The 24,476-nt window shown below is 49.5% G+C and overlaps 5 protein-coding genes across 5 annotated transcripts; 3 read left to right on the forward strand and 2 right to left on the reverse strand.

Annotated features, from left to right (window-relative positions):
* Positions 1-310: 310 nt before the first annotated feature.
* On the forward strand, positions 311-13,473 carry AtWU_00323 (dynein heavy chain; the record flags this gene model as incomplete). Its single annotated transcript, XM_035495439.1, has 3 exons — positions 311-593; positions 664-12,968; positions 13,027-13,473. 3 exons carry the CDS (start codon positions 311-313, stop codon positions 13,471-13,473), a joined length of 13,035 nt encoding a protein of 4,344 aa, XP_035351332.1.
* Positions 13,474-16,185: 2,712 nt separating this feature from the next.
* AtWU_00324 (uncharacterized protein) lies at positions 16,186-16,690 on the forward strand (the record flags this gene model as incomplete). Its single annotated transcript, XM_035495440.1, has 2 exons — positions 16,186-16,290; positions 16,532-16,690. 2 exons carry the CDS (start codon positions 16,186-16,188, stop codon positions 16,688-16,690), a joined length of 264 nt encoding a protein of 87 aa, XP_035351333.1.
* Positions 16,691-19,937: 3,247 nt separating this feature from the next.
* On the reverse strand, positions 19,938-20,747 carry AtWU_00325 (histone H4; the record flags this gene model as incomplete). Its single annotated transcript, XM_035495441.1, has 8 exons — positions 19,938-19,967; positions 20,051-20,071; positions 20,129-20,146; positions 20,217-20,276; positions 20,328-20,415; positions 20,500-20,515; positions 20,571-20,602; positions 20,686-20,747. 8 exons carry the CDS (start codon positions 20,745-20,747, stop codon positions 19,938-19,940), a joined length of 327 nt encoding a protein of 108 aa, XP_035351334.1.
* A 422-nt stretch (positions 20,748-21,169) lies between these two features.
* Positions 21,170-22,575, reverse strand: AtWU_00326 (survival factor 1 family protein; the record flags this gene model as incomplete). Its single annotated transcript, XM_035495442.1, has 5 exons — positions 21,170-21,268; positions 21,322-21,698; positions 21,752-22,176; positions 22,258-22,473; positions 22,556-22,575. The coding sequence occupies 5 exons, from the start codon at positions 22,573-22,575 to the stop codon at positions 21,170-21,172; spliced, it is 1,137 nt and encodes a 378-aa protein (XP_035351335.1).
* A 614-nt stretch (positions 22,576-23,189) lies between these two features.
* On the forward strand, positions 23,190-23,764 carry AtWU_00327 (mitochondrial 54S ribosomal protein uL11m; the record flags this gene model as incomplete). The annotated part of the gene is made up of 2 exons (XM_035495443.1): positions 23,190-23,318; positions 23,432-23,764. The coding sequence occupies 2 exons, from the start codon at positions 23,190-23,192 to the stop codon at positions 23,762-23,764; spliced, it is 462 nt and encodes a 153-aa protein (XP_035351336.1).
* Between the last annotated feature and the right edge of the window lie 712 nt (positions 23,765-24,476).

The following is a 24,476-nucleotide window of genomic DNA, read 5'->3' on the forward strand; positions in this document are numbered from 1 at the left end:
CAGAAAACACGCCTGCCGCGTCCCCCAACTGACCACCACCCAACTCGACTGGTGGAATAGACGAAGACGGAGCTTTACTATGAACCTTTAGATTACTTTCTTTCTATCTTGTACAACTTTTGTTTTCTTCCGTTCTCTTCGTCCTCTTTCCCCCGTCCGTTGAACCCTCCCGGTTAATCCTCCCCATTCGAAGCCGACACCGCGCCCATTTCCCGTCAACATACAAACCAGCATTCTGTCGCGAATCCACGTCACAACCTTCGGTCGGCCTCTATGAGCTCTGCGAGCCCTCTTTCATAGAGTTACAACTATGGAGGTTGCTAACGCGGAGGTGTCAAATGGCGTCCCTGCGCCAGCGCAAACACCTTTGGTTGATTCAAATGCGGTGATCGAGTACCTGAGCGAAGTGCTGCGGGTGACTTTGGGAGCTCTGAGAAGTGAGCTTGAAAGCACCGGCAGTTTACTCTCCCCTGCACGATACAACGAGACCGTGCAGCGGTGTACGCGATTTGCGTCGGAGTCGCAAGTTGCCCTCTATGTACAGAAGGATGTTGTGGCCTCCGAAGAAGCAAATGGAACGGAGACAGGTGAAGGTACGTTGCCCCCGTGCATACCCTGCTGCCAGCTACAGCGTGCTAACTAAGAATCATCTCATGCTTCCAGACCTGTCGTCCAAATACGTCTACAACCTTTCCGCCGAGATTTCGTCCTCCTCGACCACGGTCGCTACGGTAGTTTTCATCAAACGGCCCACCGCCATTGACCCGTCGCTCCCCATACCATCGCAGATCCAAGTCGTGAACTTCCCTGGCCCAGCCTCACTCAGCAATGCCCAATCCCAGCAAGGAGCGTCTCAGTCGCCATATGAAATTCTACACTTGATGGTACACCACGGACTGAATGCCTACTTCGAAGCCAACACTCGGAGCCAAGAAGCAGCTGGTGGCGCAAAGCCCAGGACAGATACAGAGGCAAAGACCGGCGTGTCTAGTACGAAGAAGAAATTCGCGGAACTGGAACTTGGGCTTCGGCATTTGCTGCAAAATGTTGAAATCCCGGCGTTGAACCTGCCACTGCACGAGGTGGTCCAGGCTGCCCTGGTCGATGCAGAAAAGCGCGGAGTCAAGCCTTCGGTAGAACTGATTGACCCCGCCATCCTGGAGAATAGTACGTTTGTCAATAGTATTCAGAATACCGTGAATGCCTGGATTCGCTCCATCCAGACGATTACCAAGATGTCCCGCGATGCCGATAGCGACTCGGCCGCCCAAGAGATCAACTTCTGGCTGTCCATGGAAACCGCACTTGAAGGAATCGAGAACCAGTTGCGTGGTGATGGAGTCCAACTGGCTATGGACATCCTCCGACATGCGAAGCGTTACCAGGCCACTCTTAGTTTCGTAGCCGACACAGGTCTTCGCGAAGCAACTGATCTTGTGCAGAAGTACAACCAGCTCATGCGGGATTTCCCGCTCGACGAACTTCTCTCGGCGACTACCCTGCAGAAGGTGCAAGAGTCTCTTAACTTGATCTTCAACCATCTCAACAAAAAGTTGAAGATCTGTCCCTACCCGATCAAGCGTGCTCTTGCTCTTGTGGAAGCCATCTCCGGGGACCTAGACAACCAGATTCACTCCTTGCTCCACGGCCGGACCATTTTGCACTTGGACTACCGTGAGTTCCGTTCCCTTATGAAGACCGCTGGTGCGATTTGGCGGACTTGGGACGAAAACCTCAAGGAGTTCACCAATGTCGCTCGAGAGTCTACTAGACGCCGCAACGAAAAGTTCATCCCCATCAAGATCGCCGCGCGCCATGAGAAGACGCAGGAACGATTGAAATATATCAACACCTTCCGCGTCAACCATGAGCAGTTGCAGCGAACGATCGTCAACGTCCTTGGCCCGAAGACTTCAACTGCGGGAGATACGGCTGCCGGAGCTGGTTCTGACGGGGCCGTTATCGTTGAGGAAATCGGCGACGTCGACGCAGTTGAAGAGGTGGCGCAAGCTTACGCCGCTCTGCGGAACGTGGATGTGCTCGATGTTTCTCCAGAAGGAACTCAGCAGTGGATCAAGGAGGAGATCGCGTACAATGAGCGTACCTCCCGCGTTGAGAACTCGATCATTGCCCGTCTGCGTGATCGTCTTGCTACTGCAAAGAACGCAAACGAGATGTTCCGCGTCTTCTCGAAGTTCAATGCTCTTCTTGTCCGCCCGAAGATTCGCGGTGCAATCGGCGAGTACCAAACCCAGCTCATTGAAAATGTCAAGCAGGACATTTCTTCGCTGCATGAGAGGTTCAAACAACAGTATGGCCACTCTGAAGCACATGCTATGGCGCAATTGCGAGATCTGCCCCCCGTGTCAGGCGCTATCGTCTGGGCACGCCAGATTGAGCATCAATTAGATGGCTACATGGGCAAGGTAGCAAACGTGCTTGGAGAGGACTGGGCCTTGCATTCCGAAGGTCAGAAGCTTCTGGCCGAGAGCAATTTGTTCCGGAAGAAGTTGGATACTCGACCAGTCTTCGAGTCATGGCTACATGACGTGCAAAGACGGCACATCACGATCTCGGGACGTCTCTTCAACATCATTCGTAACCGAGCCGCAGGAAACACGTTTGAGCTGACCGTCAACTTTGACGCGCAGATTATTGCTCTTTTCAAGGAGGTCAGAAACCTCATCTGGCTCAACTTCCAGGTACCTCATGCGGTGAGCAACATCTCGAAGGAAGCCAAGCGTGTGTACCCGTACGCCATTAGTTTAATGGAAAGTGTCAGAACCCTGCTCCAGACCAATCGCTCTATTGCGGCCATGACTGAAGTTGCGATTCTTCTGAACGGCTACGTCAATGACACCCAAAGTATGATCATAAAGGGTGTTCCCCTCCGTTGGGAGTCGTTTGTGCATTCCTACGAACTTCATGTCAAGCAGTCAGCATTGGCTAATGGAGCCATTGACGCGGCCATCCCGACCAGAGGCGAGAGCAAGCATGTTCAATTCGTTCGAGAATTCGCTGGGTCGGCATCCGTGCTCCAGTCCAAGACAGCTGTTTTGGCTTCGATAAACGAAAGCATCCAGAAGGCAACCCATGAACTCAAGACTTGCCCTTACGAAGCGGCTGCATTTAGGCAGCGCCTGGACGCCATCCAAGTTGCCGTCGATAAGCTGAACCTCGAGAACTATGTTAATCTTGGTTATTGGGTGGCCAACTTGAATCAGAAGATCGAAGGCATCTTGCGCGAACGTCTTCATCGTGCTATTCGCGAATGGATCAACTCATTCCAGGAAGCAACTTACAGCTCGCAGAGTCTTCAAACATCTAGCGGAGTGCAGACGGGTGAAGGAGAGACGCTCTCGTACAACATCGAATTCCCAGAGCTCACCCACGAGATCTCCATGCGCAACCAGTTCCTCCATCTCGATCCACCGCTCCAATATGCTCGCGCGAGCTGGTTCGCGCACTTTGATAATTGGCTTGGTGTGATTTGCAACCTCGAGAAGATCAAGTCGTCTCGTTATCAGATCTCAATTGACGTCCAGAAGGTCCAGTTGTCTGAAGCATGCTTCGCCACTCTCCCACAGCACTGTACCAACGAGTTGGGTCAAGTCTACAATGCAGTCGAATCGAGGTTGAGTGAAGTATCTGCGTATGTCGACAAGTGGCTGCAGTTCCAGTCGCTCTGGGACTTGCAGTCCGAACAAGTCTACGACATCTTGGGTGACGATCTGTCTCAGTGGCTCCAGCTACTCCAGGAGATTCGCAAGAGCCGTGCTACGTTTGACACTTCGGAAGTGAGTAAGTCGTTCGGAAATATCAAGATCGATTACGAGCAGGTTCAGACACGGGTCAATGCAAAGTATGACCAATGGCAGCACGAGATCTTGCTGAGATTCGGCTCCAAGCTCGGTGGCCGGATGAGAGAGGTTCATTCTGAAATCGCCGCTGCTCGACGCGATCTTGAAGGCCAGACCCTGGAGGCTGCCTCCACGGCCCATGCGGTTTCATTCATCACGATTGTTCAGCAATGCAAGCGCAAGGCAAAGGTTTGGGAACCAGAGGTTGACCTCTTCCGGCAAGGCCAGGCCACACTCGCACGCCAACGCTATCAGTTCCCTAGTGATTGGCTTCACGTCGAAAACGTGGATGGTGAATGGGCCGCGCTGAACGAATTGCTTGCACGAAAGAGCAAGATCGTCCAGGACCAAACAGAAGGATTGCGTGCAAAGATCTCGGCAGAGGACAAGGTTATCAGCGACAAGATCACTGAAGTCATCAGCCAGTGGAACGAGGAAAAGCCCGTGTCTGGTACCATTCCTCCCGAAGAAGCATCTCGTACTTTGAGCATGTTCCAGTCTCGACTCGAATCTCTCCAATCCGAATATGAAATGGTCTCAAAGGCGAAAGAGGCTCTTGATCTCCCGGCTGGGGTTGAATCTTCTTTGCCTGCAATTCTGGAAGAGGTCCAGGACTTCATGTCCGTTTGGGCGGCCCTGTCGACTATCTGGAAGAGCCTCAACGACCTCAGGGACATGCTCTGGACAAGCGTGCAACCGAGAAAGCTTCGTCAATCTATCGATGGCTTGATCAAGATGACCAAGGAAATGCCCAGTCGCATGCGCCAATACGCGGCTTTTGAACATATTCAAAATGTTCTGCGTCAGCTGCTGAAGGTCAACCCTTTGCTCTCTGACATGAAGTCTGAGGCCGTCCGTGAGAGACACTGGCAAAAGATCTACAAGGCCCTGAAGCCAGGCAAGCGATTCTCTCTCGTGTCGCTGACTCTCGGTGATGTGTGGGACCTCCAGCTCACTGCAAGCGAGGTTATTATACGCGATATCATCGCACAGGCGCAGGGTGAGATGGCACTGGAGGAGTTCCTGAAATCCGTTCGTGAGACATGGCAGAATTATTCGCTGGACCTTATCAACTACCAGAACAAGTGCCGACTCATTCGCGGGTTCGACGATTTGTTCGCAAAGTGCAGTGAGAACCTGAACTCACTTCAGGCGATGAAGCATTCTCCGTATTACAAAGAGTTCGAGGAAGAAGCTACATCCTGGGAAGACAAGTTGAACAGAGTGCATGTTCTCTTCGATGTCTGGATCGATGTCCAGAGACAGTGGGTCTATCTCGAAGGTGTCTTCACTGGTAACGCGGACATCAAGCACCTTCTTCCCCTTGAGTCCAGTCGCTTCCAAAACATCAACTCCGAATTCTTCGCTGTGATGAAGAAGGTGTATAAGTCTCCCTTTGTACTGGATGTATTGGCCATCAATGGTGTGCAGAAATCGTTGGAAAGATTGGCCGAGCTGCTGAACAAGATCCAGAAGGCACTGGGTGAGTATCTTGAGCGCGAGCGTGTGTCTTTCCCTCGCTTCTACTTTGTTGGTGATGAGGATCTTCTGGAAATTATCGGTAACTCCAACGACATCGTCCGGGTGGCGAAGCACTTCAAGAAGATGTTCGCTGGTCTGTCCGGTGTTCTCATGGATGACGACAACAACATCGTTGGCTTCACTTCGAAGGAAGGCGAAGAGGTCCGCTTGAAGAAGGAAGTCAACCTCGTCAAAACACCCAGGATCAACGACTGGCTTACTGCTATTGAGACCAACATGAAGTTGACGCTGGCCGAGCTTCTCGCTGAAGCCGTGGAGCAGTTCGAGCCGCTTTACAACGCCTCAGAAGTTGACCAGACTGCTTTCAACGACTTCCTCGCCAACTACCCGGCGCAAATCGTTGTTCTTGCCAGTCAGGTTGTTTGGACCAGCGCTGTCCAGAGAAGCCTGGAGAACGGTGGCAGCACTCTTCAGTCTTTGTTCGACGCCCAGGTTCGGATTCTGGAGCTGCTCGCTGCCACTGTCCTTGGTGAACTGGATGCAATTAGTCGAAAGAAGTGTGAGCATATGATCACTGAGTTCGTTCACCAGCGCGATGTTATTTCCAAACTTGTTACTGCAAACGCTACCACACCCATGCACTACCTCTGGCTCCTTCAGATGCGCTATGTTTACCAACCCGAAGGGGACTTTCTTCAAAGACTGTACGTTCATATGGCGAATGCGAAGTTGAACTATGGCTTTGAATACCTGGGAGTCCCGGAACGTCTTGTCCGCACGCCTCTCACGGATCGCTGTTTCTTGACACTTACCCAAGCACTGTGCCAGAGACTTGGTGGTTCGCCCTACGGACCGGCTGGTACTGGTAAGACCGAGTCTGTTAAAGCGCTCGGTCTTCAATTGGGACGCTTCACTCTTGTCTTCTGTTGTGACGACACCTTCGATTTCCAGGCTATGGGCCGAATCTTCCTTGGTATCTGCCAGGTCGGTGCCTGGGGTTGTTTCGATGAGTTCAACCGTCTCGAGGAGAGAATCCTCTCCGCTGTTTCCCAGCAAATCCAAAACATCCAGATTGGTCTCAAGAATGGTGAGACTGATGAAAAGGCTCAGATCGAACTGGTTGGCAGACGGTTGTCTGTGAACCCCAACACTGGTATCTTCATTACTATGAACCCTGGTTATGCTGGACGTTCCAACCTTCCGGACAATTTGAAGAAACTGTTCAGGAGCGTTGCTATGTCTAAGCCCGACAAGGAGTTGATCACCGAAGTCATGCTCTTTTCTCAAGGTTTCAAGCAAGCCAAGCACTTGTCGAAGCAGACCGTGCCCTTCTTCGACCACTGCTCTACCCAACTGTCGAAACAGGCACACTACGACTTTGGTCTTCGTGCTCTGAAGAGTGTTCTCGTCAGCTCCGGAGGACTCAAGCGTACTAGAATCGCCAGTTCCGAGGAGGACCTGGGACCTGATGAAGTTATCGAGCCCCAGATCATCGTCCAGAGTCTTCGGGAGACCATTGCTCCTAAGCTGGTTCGGGAAGATGTGGACAGGATGCTGGAGATTCAAAAGCAGGACTTCGCCGGTGTGGAGTACGTGCCAGCGAACTACGAGAAACTTACGGCCGCAATCCGCGACATCGCCAAGGAACAGCATTTTGTCGACAGCGAGATGTGGATCACCAAGGCGTTGCAGCTTTACCAGATCCAGAGCATCCATCATGGTGTTATGATGGTTGGAAAGTCCGGTGCCGGAAAGTCTGCCGCATGGAAGATACTCCTTCAGGCACTGCAGCGTACCGAGGGCGTTGAAAGCGTTTCCCACATCATTGACTCCAAGGTCATGTCTAAGGAAGCTCTCTACGGTAGTCTGGACGCCACTACTAGAGAATGGACTGATGGTTTGTTTACCGGCATTCTGAGAAAGATCGTGGACAACCTTCGAGGCGAAGATTCCAAGCGGCACTGGATCGTGTTTGATGGTGATGTCGACCCAGAGTGGGTTGAAAACTTGAACAGTGTGCTTGATGATAACAAGCTTTTGACTCTTCCCAACGGTGAACGTCTCAATCTGCCGCCCAATGTTCGTATCATGTTCGAAGTCGAAACCTTGAAGTACGCTACACTGGCGACGGTCAGTCGTTGTGGTATGGTCTGGTTCAATGACGATACTGTCACGCCTTCTATGATGATTTCGAACTATGTCGAGTCTCTCAGAACGCGGACTTTCGAGGACCTGGATGACGACAGTGCTCCTTCTGGTCAAGCTGCCATCAAGACTCAGGATGCTCAGGATATGCTGGCCACCATTCTTAAGCATCTGTTGCAGACCGAAGACCTTGTTCTGCAGGCCCTCGAGGAGGCTAAGAAGTACAACCATATTATGGAGTACACTTTCATCCGCGCCCTCAACACTTTGTTCAGTCTTTTGAACAAGGCCTGCCGCAATGTTCTCGAGTATAACATCCAACATGTCGACTTCCCCCTTGACTACGACCAGATCGAGGCCTATATCTCTAAGAAGCTTCTTCTTGCGCTGGTTTGGTCATTCACTGGTGACTGTCCCCTTGCGGATCGCCAGTCTTTCGGACAGTTTGTGTCTGCATTGACTACTACCGATCTACCACCTGATGGTGCAGCATCCATCATTGACTTCGATATCACCCTGCCCAAGTGCGAATGGGCGAGCTGGCAGTCCCAGGTTCCTACTATCGAAATCAACACACACTCCATCACGCAGACCGATGTGGTCATTCCTACTGTGGACACTGTTCGTCATGAAGATGTTCTGTACTCTTGGCTCGCGGAGCACAAGCCTTTGCTGCTTTGCGGTCCTCCAGGTTCCGGTAAAACCATGACTTTGTTCGCTGCTCTCCGCAAGCTTCCAAACATGGAAGTGGTTGGCCTCAACTTCTCGAGTGCTACCACTCCTGACCTCCTGATCAAGACATTCGAACAGTACTGTGAATACAAGAAGACGCTGAATGGAGTCGTGATGTCTCCTAACCAGATCGGTCGCTGGTTGGTCATCTTCTGTGACGAAATTAACCTTCCGGCTCCTGACCGTTACGGAACCCAACGGGCAATCTCCTTCTTGAGACAACTGGTCGAGCAGAACGGCTTCTGGAGAACATCGGACAAGACCTGGGTTACCTTGGATCGCATTCAGTTCGTGGGCGCCTGTAACCCTCCGACCGATGCTGGACGTACAGCCATGGCAGAGAGATTCCTGCGCCATGCTCCTTTGGTCATGGTCGACTACCCAGGAGAGGTTTCGTTGAACCAGATTTACGGAACGTTCAACTCGGCCATTCTGAAGATCCTTCCTTTGTTGCGCGGATACTCTGAATCCCTTACGAAGGCCATGGTGCAATTCTACTTGGAGTCTCAAGCTAGGTTCACACCCAAGATTCAGCCTCATTATGTTTACTCGCCTCGTGAACTTACGAGATGGGTGCGTGGTGTGTATGAAGCTATCAAGCCCCTCGAGACTCTCTCTGTTGAAGGCCTGGTTCGCATCTGGGCGCACGAAGCTCTGCGACTGTTCCAAGATCGTCTGGTTACGGAAGACGAGAGAAATTGGACCGCAGATGCTGTCCGGCGCATTGCCCTCGATAATTTCCCCACTATTGATGACCAGGAGGCTCTGAAGGGTCCGATCTTGTTCTCTAACTGGCTGTCTAAGAACTACGTGCCCGTTGAACAAGAGAGGCTGCGTGATTTCGTTAAGGCTCGTCTGAAGACCTTCTGTGACGAAGAGGTCGACGTTCCCCTCGTGCTGTTCAATGATGTCCTGGAGCATGCGTTGCGCATCGACCGTGTCTTCCGCCAGCCTCAGGGTCACCTCATTCTCATTGGAGTTAGTGGTAGTGGTAAGACAACTCTTTCTCGTTTCGTTGCTTGGATGAACGGTTTGAAGGTGTTCCAGATCAAGGTGCATGGTAAATATTCATCGGAAGACTTCGATGACGATCTGAGAACCGTGCTTCGTCGCGCCGGTTGCAAGGGCGAGAAGATTTGTTTCATCATGGACGAATCGAACGTCCTTGATTCTGGTTTCCTGGAACGCATGAACACTTTGCTTGCAAACGCGGAGGTGCCCGGTCTGTTCGAAGGAGACGAATTCTCGTCTTTGATGACCGCTTGCAAGGAGGGAGCCCAACGCCAAGGTCTCCTTCTCGACACGCAAGAGGAACTCTACAAGTGGTTCACTTCCCAGATCGTCAAGAACCTGCATGTCGTGTTCACGATGAATCCTCCTGAGGAAGGCCTTTCTTCGAAGGCTGCAACCAGTCCTGCTCTGTTCAACAGATGTGTACTCAACTGGATGGGCGATTGGTCAGACCAGGCTCTCTTCCAAGTGGGCTCTGAACTCACACAATCCGTCGACTTGGACAAGCCGAACTTTATTGCTCCTGATAGTATCCCAGTGGCCTACCGCGAGTTGAGCCTGCCAGCCTCTCATAGAGACACAGTCATCAACGCCATGGTTTACATCCATTACTCGCTGCAAAGATTCAACCAGCGTTTGCAGAAGCAACAAGGACGCACAACATTCCTGACTCCGCGCCACTACCTCGACTTTGTTGCTCAGTACGTGAAGCTCTTCAACGAGAAGCGCGAAGACCTCGAGGAACAGCAGAGACACTTGAACGTTGGTCTCGAAAAACTGAGAGATACCGTCGATAAGGTCAGCGATCTTCGAGCCAGTCTTGCCCAGAAGAAGACGCAGCTGGAGAAGAAGGACACGGAAGCAAACGAGAAATTACAGAAGATGGTCGCAGACCAGCGAGAGGCAGAACAACGTAAAGCAGTTTCTCTCGAGGTTCAAGCTGCTTTGGAGAAGCAAGAGGCGCAAGTGGCTCTCCGAAGGGAAGTTGTGCTCAGTGATCTCGCTAAGGCTGAGCCTGCCGTCATTGAGGCACAGAAGAGTGTCAGCAACATTAAGCGTCAGCATCTTACTGAAGTCCGTTCCATGGGTAATCCCCCTGCTAGCGTCCGACTGGCACTTGAAGCCGTCTGCACCCTGCTTGGCCACAAGGTCGATAGCTGGAAGACGATCCAGGGTATTATAAGAAGAGATGACTTCATTGCTAGCATCGTCAACTACGACAACGAAAGACAGATGACTAGGAACCACAGGATCAAGATGCGGAACGAATTCCTTTCCAAGGAAGACTTCACCTATGAGAGAGTCAACCGGGCTAGTAAGGCTTGCGGTCCTTTGGTGCAATGGGTCGAAGCTCAGGTGAACTACTCCGAGATCTTGGACCGTGTTGGACCTCTGCGTGAAGAGGTTGATCAGCTTGAGGAACAAGCCCTGCAGACCAAGGCCGAGGCCCAAACCATTGAGAACACCATCAAGGGTCTCGAAGACAGTATCGCTACATACAAGGCTGAATATGCTGCACTTATTAGTGAAACTCAAGCGATCAAGACTGAGATGTCCAGAGTGCAGTTCAAGGTTGATCGAAGTGTGCGCTTGCTCGACAGTTTGTCATCAGAGCGGACGCGTTGGGAAGAGGGAAGCAGGTCTTTTGAGACTCAAATCAGCACTCTTGTTGGAGATGTCCTCATCGCGGCAGCCTTCCTTGCTTATGCTGGTTTCTACGACCAACAGTTCCGTAAGGCCATGATAGACGAATGGGTCACCCACCTGACGCAAGCGGGCATCAACTTCAAGCCACACAACCCGATTACCGAGTACTTGTCTAATGCCGATGAACGTTTGGCTTGGCAGGATCACTCGCTGCCGGTTGACGACCTCTGCACCGAGAACGCCATCGTTCTGAAACGCTACAACCGGTACCCCTTGATCATCGATCCTTCGGGCCGTGTCACCGAGTTCTTGGAGAAGGAGAGCACCGACAGGAAGCTCACTGTTACTAGCTTCTTGGATGATTCGTTTGTCAAGCAATTGGAGAGTGCTCTGCGTTTCGGAAACCCCATCCTCATCCAGGATGCTGAACATCTTGATCCTATTCTCAACCACGTCCTCAACAAGGAATACCAGAAGACGGGTGGCCGTGTTCTCATTCAACTCGGAAAGCAGGAGATTGATTTCTCGCCATCCTTCAAGCTCTTCCTCTCGACGAGAGATCCTTCTGCCACCTTCCCACCGGACGTATGCAGTCGCACAACCTTTGTCAACTTCACTGTCACGCAGAGCAGTTTGCAGACCCAGTCTCTCAACGAGGTCCTGAAGTTCGAGCGTCCAGATGTAGACGCGCGTCGTACCGATCTGGTCAAGTTGCAGGGCGAGTTCAAGATTCACCTGCGTCAGCTCGAGAAGCGACTCTTGCAGGCACTGAACGAGTCGCGCGGTAACATTCTTGACGATGACAACGTCATTGAGACCCTCGAGACTCTGAAGAAGGAGGCCGCAGAAATCTCCAAGAAGATGGTGGAGACAGAGGGAGTCATGACCGAAGTTGAAAATATCACGCTCAACTACAGCATTATTGCCCGTTCTTGCAGTGCTGTTTTCGCAGTCCTGGAGCAACTGCACCATGTCAACCATTTCTACCAGTTCTCCCTGCAGTTTTTCGTTGATATCTTCAACTCTGTACTCTACCAGAACAAGCGCCTCGCTCAAGAAAAGGACCACTCTGCACGCGTACAGATCATTCTTCGCGACCTCTTCGTGACAACTTACCAACGTACTTCATTGGGACTGATCCAGAAGGACCGCATCACATTTGCTATGCTTCTTGCCCAAGCAGCCCCCTACCCTATGGACAAGAGGATCATTGATATGATCCTTGATGAGTCCATGGAGAGCGTGGACCTGTCAACTTCACCTGAACTCAAGGACCAGGTCTTGAACAAGATTGCCAATATGTCGCTCTACAAGTCGATCTTCCCTACGATCACATCAGAGCAATGGGAGCAGTTCTTTAGCGATGAGCTCGCGGAGAACTCGATCCCTGTCGTCTGGGAAGAGACTACAGAGAACATTGACAGGCTGCTGCGCTCATTGTTGCTTGTGAAGCTCTGCAGAATGGACAGATTCGTGCCAACTGCGGAACGCTTCATCGAGGCCGTCTTTGGCAGAGAGCTCTTCGAGGGAAGCACCGACTTGAAGGACATTGTTAGCCAAGTCACAGCAACCACGCCCATTGCCCTCAGCTCCAGCCCTGGTTTCGATGCCAGTTACAAGGTCGATGCTCTTGTCGAGCGCATGAATGCAACCTGTGCCAACATCGCTATGGGTTCGAACGAAGGTCTTGAGAGTGCTGATAAGGCAATCAGCAATGCAGCTGCCGCAGGTAACTGGGTTCAAGTCAAGAACGTACACCTGGCGCCGTCATGGCTGCAAAGCTTGGAGAAGAGGCTCGAGTCCCTCAAGCCTCACAAGGACTTCAGACTCTTCCTGTCGATGGAATCGAGTCCCAAGATTCCAGTCAACCTCCTCCGTGCTTCTCGCGTGCTCATGTACGAGCAGCCTGCTGGTGTGCGCGCCAACATGAAGGATTCTCTGTCTTCGTTGTCTACCCGGGCCTCCAAGGCACCGGTCGAAAAGGCTCGTGTCTACCTCCTTCTGTGCTTCTTGCATGCTGTGGTGCAGGAGCGACTTCGCTACGCCCCGAGCCTGGGCTGGAAGGGATTCTGGGAGTTTAACGACAGTGATGTAAGTCAACCAACCCAACCTACTTTATCACAGCATCCCACTAACATAGTTGCTTTAGTACGAATGCTCCGCCCACATCATCGACTACTGGGTTGACACCATCGCCCAAGGCCGATCCAACGTGGCTCCTCAGAAACTGCCCTGGGACATGATCCGCACCCTCGTGACCGAGACCTACGGTGGCAAGGTCGATGACTTCGCCGATTTCAAGCAGCTCGAGAGCCTGGTGACTAATCTTCTTACACCGGCGGCTTTCGAGGACGAGCACAAGATCGTTTCCGGTGTCGAAAACGACGACTGTCTTACCCTGCCTGGTGGAACAAGCATTCGGGACTTTGTCGAATGGGTCAATAAGCTGCCGGAGCGTGAACCCCCGACGTACTTGGGTCTGCCGGCCAATGCCGAGAAATTGCTTCTGGTTGGACATGGTAATAAGATGATTTCGGATCTGTCTAGAGTGACAACGTTGTTGGATGAGGGAGAGCAGTTGATGATTGAGGCTTGATTTGAGGGGCGATAATAGAATTTTGGGGTTGTGTGACATCGCTTGTTTATCCTATATCTAATAGATCTTACATTGCGTTCAATTCTAGATCGTTGGTCTACTCTATTTCTTTTAATTGTATGTTTACTGCTACCACTGCTGCCACTGTGCAAAGTGCATTAGAGTAGCCGGCACCCCCCAGGAAGACCACAGACAAGAACTGTTTAATATTGTAGCTTGATGTTTTAGCGTAAATCCATGCTAGAAGCACATATTACTCCCCAGCACCTAAACTGTCAATGCATAAACATCCTCCACTTCACTCTACCAACCACCTAGTAAGTCTAGCTTCAGATAAACAATGCCCTATCTATGAACCCCTGTATTTCAGCGAATAATTCTCGAATGTCCGCCTTTCAGCAGAAACCCGGAAAGCTAGCCCTTGCTCCGATGTCTCTTCGTGCATCTTATGCTGAACATCCCTTGGCGGGCGATTCTCCCCAGCCCGGCAAATTTCTCTAGGCGCAGTGCCGCATGGTTGAACCTATATAAAATCCTGTGGTTCCTCACCCTTCTTCTCCTTCCAGGTCATCATTATCAGAGTCACAGACTTCAGGGGCTTCTGCAGTCGACGAGGTTCTGCCGCTTTTAGCGGTCAGAGGAGCGGTCAGACTAGACAGAATTCGTCCATTTCGGAGTAAGGCTTGGTCGCGGAGTATTCCAACCATTAACCTCATCTTAGGTGAGCCCTCAAGTATTACTAGATAGTTCTTGGGCTTCCTGCTCGAGACTATTCTGAGGCGGCTTCATGAACTTTCGGTAAAACAATTTCACTTCGTCTTCTTGAACAACAACTTCTTTTTCCCGGAGCTTTCTAAGAAATGCTGGGGTGAGAAGGCCTCTCTTAGTGGCGGCAACACTTTATCCCATGTCCTTCACGGTGACCAAGGCTTCTAGCATGATCAAAGTTGCTTTATTTCTTTATTTTTTTTTTGTTTCAAATATGATAGATATTAGCTGGCTTTTCTGCTGCTGTGTCTGATCTGATTATAATAGTTTTGTAGATTACTGTTTGTTCTTTTATGATATTTTCATAATTTATCAACAGTTTCTTGTCAAGCGGGTGATTCCATTACCAAGGATATAATATTCACAGATAATTGGGTACTAACAGACGCCATTTTCTTGTAACCATACGGTCACCCCCTGAGGCTCACGGTTGGGTCGTATCTCCCGATTTCTATTATTATTGCTCGTCCATCCCGGGCCTCGTGAAGCAATAGTGTTGATGAAACCAATGTCCTGGAAGGTAATATGGCGTAGGGTTCTTGAAGGATGAAGTGCAGCGTTCCAGCGTTGCTGCCGAATCGGGTAATTAGTTCCTCTTCTCTTTTCTTCTACCCTTCTACATATAAGTAGGAAGCAGTGGTAGCATGTCCTGGTTTAACTGTTCCTGTAGCATCCGCTCTCGGTTCTGCATCTGCTCCTGGTGAGTAGTGTAGTTTGGATCTGATTGGTCCAGGGTTTGTCTGGGATCCAGCACTTCCTGCCGTAGTCTTGCCATTTCAGCGGCCTGTTCTTCGGCCTGCCGGCGGCGGACACGCTGTCGTTCGCCCTCTTTCTCTTTGACATTCATGTCGTTGCTTTCATATACGTCTGAAATATCACATTCATTCAGTACTCGACAGGAAGGTCCGCGTCTGAAGTTTGCCACGATCTCTGGCAATTCCTCCACGATGCGTTTGAAACGAGTAGAATCAGTTGAGCCAATATTGGTTGTAGCGTGTATCTCCTGATACCGATTTTTATTCAGAGTATAATGTAATTAGGAAGCATCTCTTAGCATGATACAATCAACAAAAAATTGAACTACCTTCTTCTTTACCTCCGTTTTCTGCTCCCTGCACGGACCGTGCGGGCGCATCTAACATCTAACAAGAGATCAAAGATAGATAGAAATCAAAAGAAAAGATCTTTTCATTATGTTGTATCTCTTGTGTGTTACTAAGACTATATAAAATATAAAGAAAATAGATGATAATATTATTCTGCATAGAAGAAATAAGGAAGGCGTGGTATACCCGCTGTAAATACTCTTTTTTAGTAAGATGATATCCTGATGCCACTACACTTACAGGAGATGCTGGCCTGGCTGGTTAGTTATGTTGGCGGTCTGGATGTTTTAGGCTTAAGAATTAAGTAGATTAATTATGATATGTATAGCCCGCTGAACAGCAGTCATGCTATCTAGATTATCTATATACTGTGCCACAGTATACATACAGACTTTCTCCAGATATATGAACAATCATGGATGGTGTATCTTTTTTATTAAAATCTTATATTTATATAACAAGTATACCATGCGCACTGTGATATCACGGAGATTTTATTAGAGATAATTAAAGTACTTAATCATACAGACCAGGGTATCTGACTAGTTACTATTAAGTACTAACAGTGCTGCAGCCGTCCCAGGTACCGGAGATGCCGGTGGAGCTGGAGGTACCGGAGGCAGTAGAAGCAGTACAAGTGGAGGAACCGGTGCTCCGTACTGGAGCGAACGGATCAATGATGTCGGATCTATGTCTAATAGGATGTGAAAGAGGCAAACGTAGGCAAGGCAAATCATCTTCATTGTAACTAACTAAGTGTATTCACGTAAGAGATATCATTATACAAATAATGATCGTTCATCCGTAACCGGAAGGGGCGTCCTGCCCGCTGCAGAATATGCCGTTACTGGCCTGGCGCTGGTGGCTGGCCAGCCGTATTGGCGGCCGGCTGGGCGTTGGCATTCTGTTGGACGTTGGCATTCTGTTGGATATTGGCATTCTGGTTAGCGTTGGCATTGCGTGGAGCAATCACAGTATACATGGAGAGCTAAACCGCAGCGACACCATCCGGGTTATCTACATACTGAGCCAATGTATGTACACAGACCTCTCCCAAGATTATGAATAATTATAGCCAGTATATCTTTCTTACTAAAATCTTATAATCACAAGACACACGTGACATACGGACTGTAATATTACAGAGATTCTATTCTAGATAACTATAGTGCTTAATTATATAGACCAAGACTTCCGACCAGGCATTATCAAGTTATAGCAGTGCCGCAGCTGTCCCAGATACAGGAGGAGCAGGTGGTGCTGCAGCAGGTAGTGCCGGTGGTGGCAGAGGCAGTGCTAACGGAGCAACCGGAGATGCTGGTGCCAGTGCCAGTGCCGTATGAAAATCATATATAGCTATGTTCACCATGCGAACAGTTCTGGTTGCCATGTCAGGCGGTAGAGTATTTGCAGGCGGGTTATTAGTTATCAGATTAACAGCGGGTGTGCGTGTATCCGTCATATCAGATATGACTAGGTTAGTCCAGGTATTAATATGGGTACGGAAGGTGGAAACAGAATATTCAATCTGCGCTGTAGCACCGACAACCACTGGTCTGTATACAAATGTCTGTGACATGCTACCATCTTGCTCCCTGCACGGACCGTGCAGGCGTATCTAACATCTAACAAGGGATCAAAGATAGATAGAATTCAAAAGAAGAGGTCTTTTCATTATGTTGTATCTTTTGTGTGTTGCTAAGACTATATAAAATATAAAGAAAACAGATGATAATGTCATTCTGTGTAGAAGGAATAAGGAAGGCGCGGTGTGCCTGCTGCATTTTCTTCCTCATTTGCATAGAAATAGAACTGTTTGCTCCAGCACGGAGCATGAATCCTGGTCATGCCAGAATTGGGTGAGATCTATGGTGCAATTTTAGTAATTTGTATGGTCCTTTGGGAATGAATAGGTCTGATGTGTTGCGGCAAAGTCTGAATGAGTGAGTGTAAGGCTTTTGGTTGCTATATAGATGCATAAGTAGTAGAAGGCCGATGCTACCAAGATTTCCGTAAGATTGGATCAAACATGCATCTTCGAGAAGCTAAATCAATAAAATCGCGATAAATTTCCAAGCGAAGCTCTTCAATCCTCCTGCAGATATAATATTCCATATACCGTTTCGCCCCATGTAGGCAAATTCAGCATGCGAAATATAATGGTACAACCTGGACCTCCTGCATGTACCTCAACCACCCAGGGTCGTATTCAGAGACCGAGATGCATATATGTTTATAATTCTCTCTTTCTCCCAGTTGGCCTATCTGATATATTCAGCTACTGGCGACCCCCGCACATGGGGAATGCTTTACCCATGCTACCATCTCGGCCACCTCTTGTAGAGTGATTTTCCTCCAGGACGATGTCTGTATATCCTGCATGGATTCTTTGTATTCCTCAGATCGATGAATATATTGTATGGTAGTAGCAATGTTTTCTGCCCGATATGTGTTCTGAGCATAACTAGAACATATGATATATTTTAGATATGTCCTTTTGGTTATTATAAGTAGGGTTTTGGGCCAAGTATTGCCAGACCTCAATCCAGTAGGGCTTACAAAGTCTGATTGCAGCCACTCGCGCCAATCGTTCTCTGAAGCGAGCTTGAATAGCTGCATCAGTCCTTTGTTACTCTTCTTGGTGAACCTACTATGATTCCATTATGATATCTAATCATCCAAAAGAATGCTGGCCTGCATCGAGTGTAAAGACTTTTATCTCTTCCAGGAACTCCGTAGATGTAGCCATTTACCCTGAGCCAGGAAGGGGTTTAGTGTAGCAGGTATATTGATTTGGTGCTTATAGTTGGCAGAGTCCTACATCGATACTTTAGCTAATATAGATAGGCTTCTGCATATAGGTCCTGTGATCTGCGTATTATTCAGTCAAATGTCGGGATAATTACTGCATTCCGGCAACGGCCTTGATGGCACTCACGAAGCTATCCGAAGCGGAAATCCAGCTGATATATCCAGTATCACCAGGCAGGAAATGCACATTCTCGTAAGACTGGCGCTCCTCGAGAGTTGCGTAGAGGAGGCCAGGGTGACAGATTGCCTGGATCAGAAGAGTACCCGAGCTGTAATGAACTTTCCATACTCGATGCTGGCACATTGTCGAATTCCCTGTGATCGATCTTTCTTGGGGGGTGGGGGAGGATATCTGGGGTTTATATATGGGTATCATATCCATTCGAGACCGGTGCAATGAGACATTCTCTGAGGATAGCGAGCACCAAGCTCATCATCCGGGATATCTCTAGCATCCCTGCCAATGTATGACTCCTGTTTGTAGTATAGTGTGACCACAAAGATATATATATTTAGTAGATTGATTCGTTTTGATCGTAGTATTACTAGTAGGCTCTTCAGATATATAATAAGCTTCAAATCTGGATATAGAGATGGAGAAGAAGGAGAAGCAAAGCGGGTTGGAAGACGATATTTATACTGCTGCTACAGACTACAATGCACTTCAAGCACGGTGAAGAGAAGGTAATACTATGAAGTTCAAAGATTGAAGAGAATCCTACCTATTCACAAAACTTATTCCCAGCAGGTTAGTTGGGGAATAGATATATCAGTATCACTGAATGAAGAATGGAGGACTACTGCTAGTTCATCTATGCAGAATATTAAGCTTATCAGATCGTAGTTAATGGCATCGTTTTCGGTTGGCCATTAGGTGGCTTGAGAGTTTATTTTAACTTGCTGTGGTAGGATTTATGTTTTGGATGAATGGTAGTTTATATGATGTATGCAGGTAGCTTGATGGAAGAGGGTTGTCTTCGGGGTCAGTTGATCGTTGGTGCCAAGTGGATGGTGGTGATCTGGTGGATCCCGGTTACTTCTAACTTTAGATCGATAGTACTTTATATATGGGCTCCGCAAGAAGGAAAGAGAGGGTACACATGGACGAATCGATGCTTTCACCATCCAGTCGGTGTTCATTACACTACTACCTACCATCTTCGATGGACAGCCATTGATACTTGCCTGCTTCCGTCCTACTTCTGAGGAAGTAGACTACGATAACTACCTATCCTCATCACATCTTATAACATACCTTACATAAGACACATACTACTAATACTACTGCTGCTGCTACTATACGTCTTCCATGGCAGGTCTTAATCCAGTCTCATTAACATACCCCAATGTAAACCAGGTCAATTCTTCCATCCGACGAACAACAAGATCAGAAATAGCAACAAAAGGACAAAAAACACCGGGAAGTTCAACAATCACGTGCTGGACTAGATAATATGCCAATCGAAAGGAGTCATCGACGACATCACCAGAAGACAGCACCAGAATAACGAGACATATTGGGATTCAAGGTTGAAAGTTGACCTGGTTATCCATGAATGACATGATCAAGCTTGCTGCAGATCCTGCATTGCTCTCTCGTGCAAACCAACCGGAATGTAACTGTACAAGGCACCCTCACCATCCTCATTCAAGCCTGCTAAAACAGCAAGCACCTGATAAAGGAAGAAGTCTTTCTGGTAAAGGATCGTTGACAAGCGTTGGGCACATGCTCTCGCGAAATGAGAATTCCGCGTTGGTAGCTGTACATGAAGAGCGGTTCTAACCAAATCCGTAGAGAGTATGACCCATCTATTTCAGTGGGAATATGTTAGTATATGTCCGTCTGACGAGACTGGAAGTGGAGGCAGATCCAAGTAACCGGATTTACTTACTCTGTTCAATGCAAAAACGACCTTCGCCATCTTATGTCAGTATACGCATATGAACTAGCTAGTATGCTGGGTGCTCACATCTGTGGTACGGACAACCTAGAAGAAGTGATGTCAGTCCATGTTGTCAAAGCCATCTAACAAACTGAAATATTTATCGAAAACATACCTTGCGTTCGTGGCCAGGAGTTGTCGAGGACTCCATCACAAGAAGAATTTGCCGGATTATCTTGAACAATCAGCTGATAGTTCCCGATATATACATATCAAATCCACGTACCTCAGTCAGCCGGTTCTTGACAGTCTTCCGGACTTCAGGATAGACATCAGCGCTAATGCGAATGACGCCACCGCGGCGGGCAAGACGACTAAATCAGCGATGAGTTAGTGGTGTTATTCATGGTACACGTGTTGCTATCCTAGGAGACGCCTGTTTGATTGAGTTTGCGTACCGGAGCGAGGGGCGGGCTAGCCTTTGTTAGTGGGAAACTTGTGGTATTGTTTGTTGATTGTTTTGACTTACTGATTCCGTCTATGTTGTTCCGCAAAATCTTGCTGCAGTGGGATCCATTGTTAGTATATTTTACTGACGTAGGACAGCGTAACTCCACAGAGAGATTCGTGAGGGGATACGATACCGAAATCGCTTCTTAGGGAGGAATCTTTTCCCTCTTCTGTCCGTTACTAGTCTCGGGTCCATGGTAACTAGATCTGTATCTACAGACAATATGCAGAGGTGATCTGGGGGACTGGTAGACGTGATCTGGAGACGAGTTGTAGAGTAACAGGATGATGAGATCGGGAGAGGCTTGATATACTGCATCATGAACTGAGTGAATGCACCGTGCAGTTGCCATGAGTGTTAGTGCTCGGTGCATGGTGCATGAAGCAAACGGGGCCAAGGGGAATGTCATGGCAACAAGCGGGTCTGTGCAGTGAAGCATGAGGTTGAGGAAGACATGATTGAGTAACATTAGATATACCCTCTGGGAGGTTTATGAACTATTAGGGATGGATATTTGCGTAGCATAGCGTATAGGTAACGTCAACGGGAAAATATCAAACAACACTCAGAACGCCTTCGATGGGGTCCATAACCATGCCATATGCACCTGGATCGGTCTATGAGATGAACGTGGCCTCGGAGAACATGGTTCCCTCCTCGGTGACTTCGGAGTCGCCGACCTTGAGCTTCAGAGAGAGCTTCTCCTGGGGGCAGTACTAGGGTTGAAGTTAGTATGCTGCACCAGTGACATACGATTCAAAGGACATACCTGGAAGATGTATGGTCGCGTGCCGGCGACACTGCCAGCAATGGTCTTGATGAAGCCGGGCACTTCCGCCATCACGTCGATCCGGTCCAGTCGGTTGCCAAGAGCCCCGTCAAGCTCCGCATGGACTTCTTGTCCTTCCTTAGACTTGCCATCCCAGACCCACTTGATGGACTTGGGCTCGGGCCAGTCACTTTCAGCATCTTGCGATGAGTCGGTGTGAGTGGCACTGTTGTTAATACCAGCATAGATGATCTCTCCATCCTTGACGATACCGCCGACGTTGACCGTTGTCGATCCGTACGACGGAGGGGTGGTGTATTCCATCATCATGGCGGAGTAGGTAGGGGTCTGGAAGTTGACAAAGTTCCACCGGGCAGCTATACAAATGTCAGAAACTTCGCTCTTCGAGGTGTCATGGCGAGAAGCTTACCCGCGTGGTGAGGCTTCATGCCCTGAAGGGCATGGATGAACATTCCCCGGCCCGTAAGGTCGTACGTCTTCTCCTTGGTCGTGATGGTACCCTCAACGGCACATCGGGGCCAGAAGGCATGGCTCATCGAACCCCATGGGTTCTCGGGGTCCGTGCCAAAGTAGGACGTGCCGTCCTTGCCGATCATGAAACCAGGGGAAGAGCGCTTGAATGTCAGGTTCACCAGACTGTCTTCGTTCACAGCGGACTTGATGGTATAAGTATCGCCATCCTCGTTGAGTTGGACAGCGAGGTTGTCGGCACCAAAGGAGAGCATGCTTTCATCGAACATGAAGTTGGACAGGGGATCCGAGTGCCAGTTGTGGGGTCCATCGCCTTTGAGGTTGAAGATCTTCGATGTGAACTGAGCGGTGGTGTGGAGACCTCTGTGGGAGCACGAGCAGCATTAGAAGATGACACGAGAGTGAGGCGATGTTGAATCATTGGTAAGAAAAGGTACAACTCACACGATGTTGCTGTAGATCAGCTGAACCATCGCCAAGGTACCATCATCGGCCATGATGTAAAAGACCTTGTTTTCGACATTGGTGTACTGGTAAGCGCGCCAGCGCAGGTCATTCTTGCTGAGCTCGGTATAAGGAGTCTCTTGGGCCTGGCGGGCGACAGATTGAATAGCTTCAGGCCCATAGATGGGCTCCTGCGTACCGGCAACGGAAGCGAGACTAGAGGCGGGGGATTTCAGTTAGCAAACAAAAAACATGTATATCAGCTGATTCAGCAGAGTGAAAAGAAGAGCAAGCATACGTTGACTTGAGCCAGTTCATTATGGGCGATATGTGAGGTGTCGTGAGGAATTACAACGAACAGAGGGAGGTTGTGAAAACAAGAGAATGGGAGATGTGAGGAAAGATGGAAATCAAATCGATAGCGCGCGGGGCCACAAGGGGGGTTCGGTCGATCGTTCTATAGTAGCTTCCGGTGGTCTGGACAAATGCTGGGTCGAGCAGCTGGCGAGCGGGACAAGACGGGAAGAAGAGCCCAAAGTCACAAACAATCACAGTTGGTTTTCTGCCAACAGCAAAGGATCAATGGGGCATTAATCCAAATGAACTTCCGTGCAGCAGATGAGTGAGTTGGTGGCAGGTGAAGCGCTGACCGCCAACTGAGCGAGGAATCCGGATGACGTCCAGCACTCGAATAGCAGTCGGATTTCCTGTTTGGGCTTCGCTTGTGTCCCAAACGGAAAGTAACGCCGACCCCGCGGCGCCATCCCGAATCCAGAACCCCAAGAAAACTTGGCCGCAAAAGACGCTCGCCGACTGCCGCATTGATTGATTGTTGTCAGTTGCTGTCCGGACACCCCCATACGCTCCCTCACTTCAGCTCCAATTCGCCTTCACTTTAATCTTTATCAAACGTATTCTCGACCCTCATCATCATGGCGAAGAAGGCATTGGCCAAGGATCAGATCGTGAAGCTCATCGTGGGCGCCGGTCAGGCCAGTCCCAGTCCTCCCGTCGGTCCGGCCCTGGGTAGTAAGGGTGTGAAGAGTATGGATTTTTGTAAGGTAAGCTGAGAGCACACTCCATGGACGGTTCAATTGGATTTGTCTTCTGCAAGACGTCCAATGTGAGCTATTTGCACTAGAAGGACGCGCAGGGCTGATATGGTATACTGTAGGAATTCAACGCCAGAACTGCACACATCAACACCGGTGTCCCCATTCCTGCGCGTGTCACTGTCCGCCCCGACCGTTCCTTTACCTTCGACCTCCGTACTCCCACCACCACCTATTTGCTGTTGCAAGCGGCCAATGTGGAACCACGCAAGAATCGCATCCGTGGCGCCCAGAACCCGGGCCATGAATTCATCGGCAAGATCTCCCTCAAGCATGTCTACGAAATCGCCAAGATCAAGCACTCCGAGACGCGACTGTCTGGATTGAGCCTACAGGGATTGTGCAAGAGTGTCATCGCCCAGGCCAAGTCCGTTGGCATTCAGGTTGTACCATGAGGTTATTGCGGAGCGGGCGATTGGTGATGTCGTTGTACACTATCTTGTGCCCTTACTCCCGTAAGGTTACTCCTCTTCTTGTCTTGGGCTTACGAAATTGGCGTTATGTGGAACTGGGTTTGTTACCATCTGTATCATAGGCATTGCATGTTGTATAGAAAGCGTTGGCTGGTGCCTCAAGCGATCACATGAAGTGGATTTGACTGTCTGACCATGAAGGGCTCGGCTCTTGGGTATAACGGTGGGCGTAGGTTGCTGACGATGCATTCCTGACCAGGGCCTGCGTGCGGGCTGGTTGTCACGATACCTATACGAAGTAGTAAGAAGTCGGGTGGAAGCCCGCGAGTCAGCAATAGCGATATACACGCCTTTCTTCTTCACCTAAACCAATCCATGCCCATACACTTGACCAGGGGGCTTTATACACCCCCAATATTCACCAGCGGTTTAGAAAGTGTTAGAAAAGGGATACTAGACAGTCTGTTGCTAAGCAGTCAATATTGGCGCTGGCCCCTTGCCAAGTTGGAGATCGGAGGGAAGGAAAAAAAGCTGAGCAAGACACAACAGCGTGCCCAGAAATACCGCCGAGAAAGCCAAGAGGCGGAGGACACGCAAGTTTCCTCCTAACGTCTTGGATACGCGGCCAGGTGAGAGGTCGGGGGAGGAATCGTCGTACGGTTCTGTAATGACAAGCCCCTTTCTTCCACTATTT

Source organism: Aspergillus tubingensis (assembly GCF_013340325.1).
Source record: "Aspergillus tubingensis WU-2223L DNA, scaffold_1, whole genome shotgun sequence".
Lineage (NCBI taxonomy): Eukaryota > Fungi > Ascomycota > Eurotiomycetes > Eurotiales > Aspergillaceae > Aspergillus > Aspergillus tubingensis.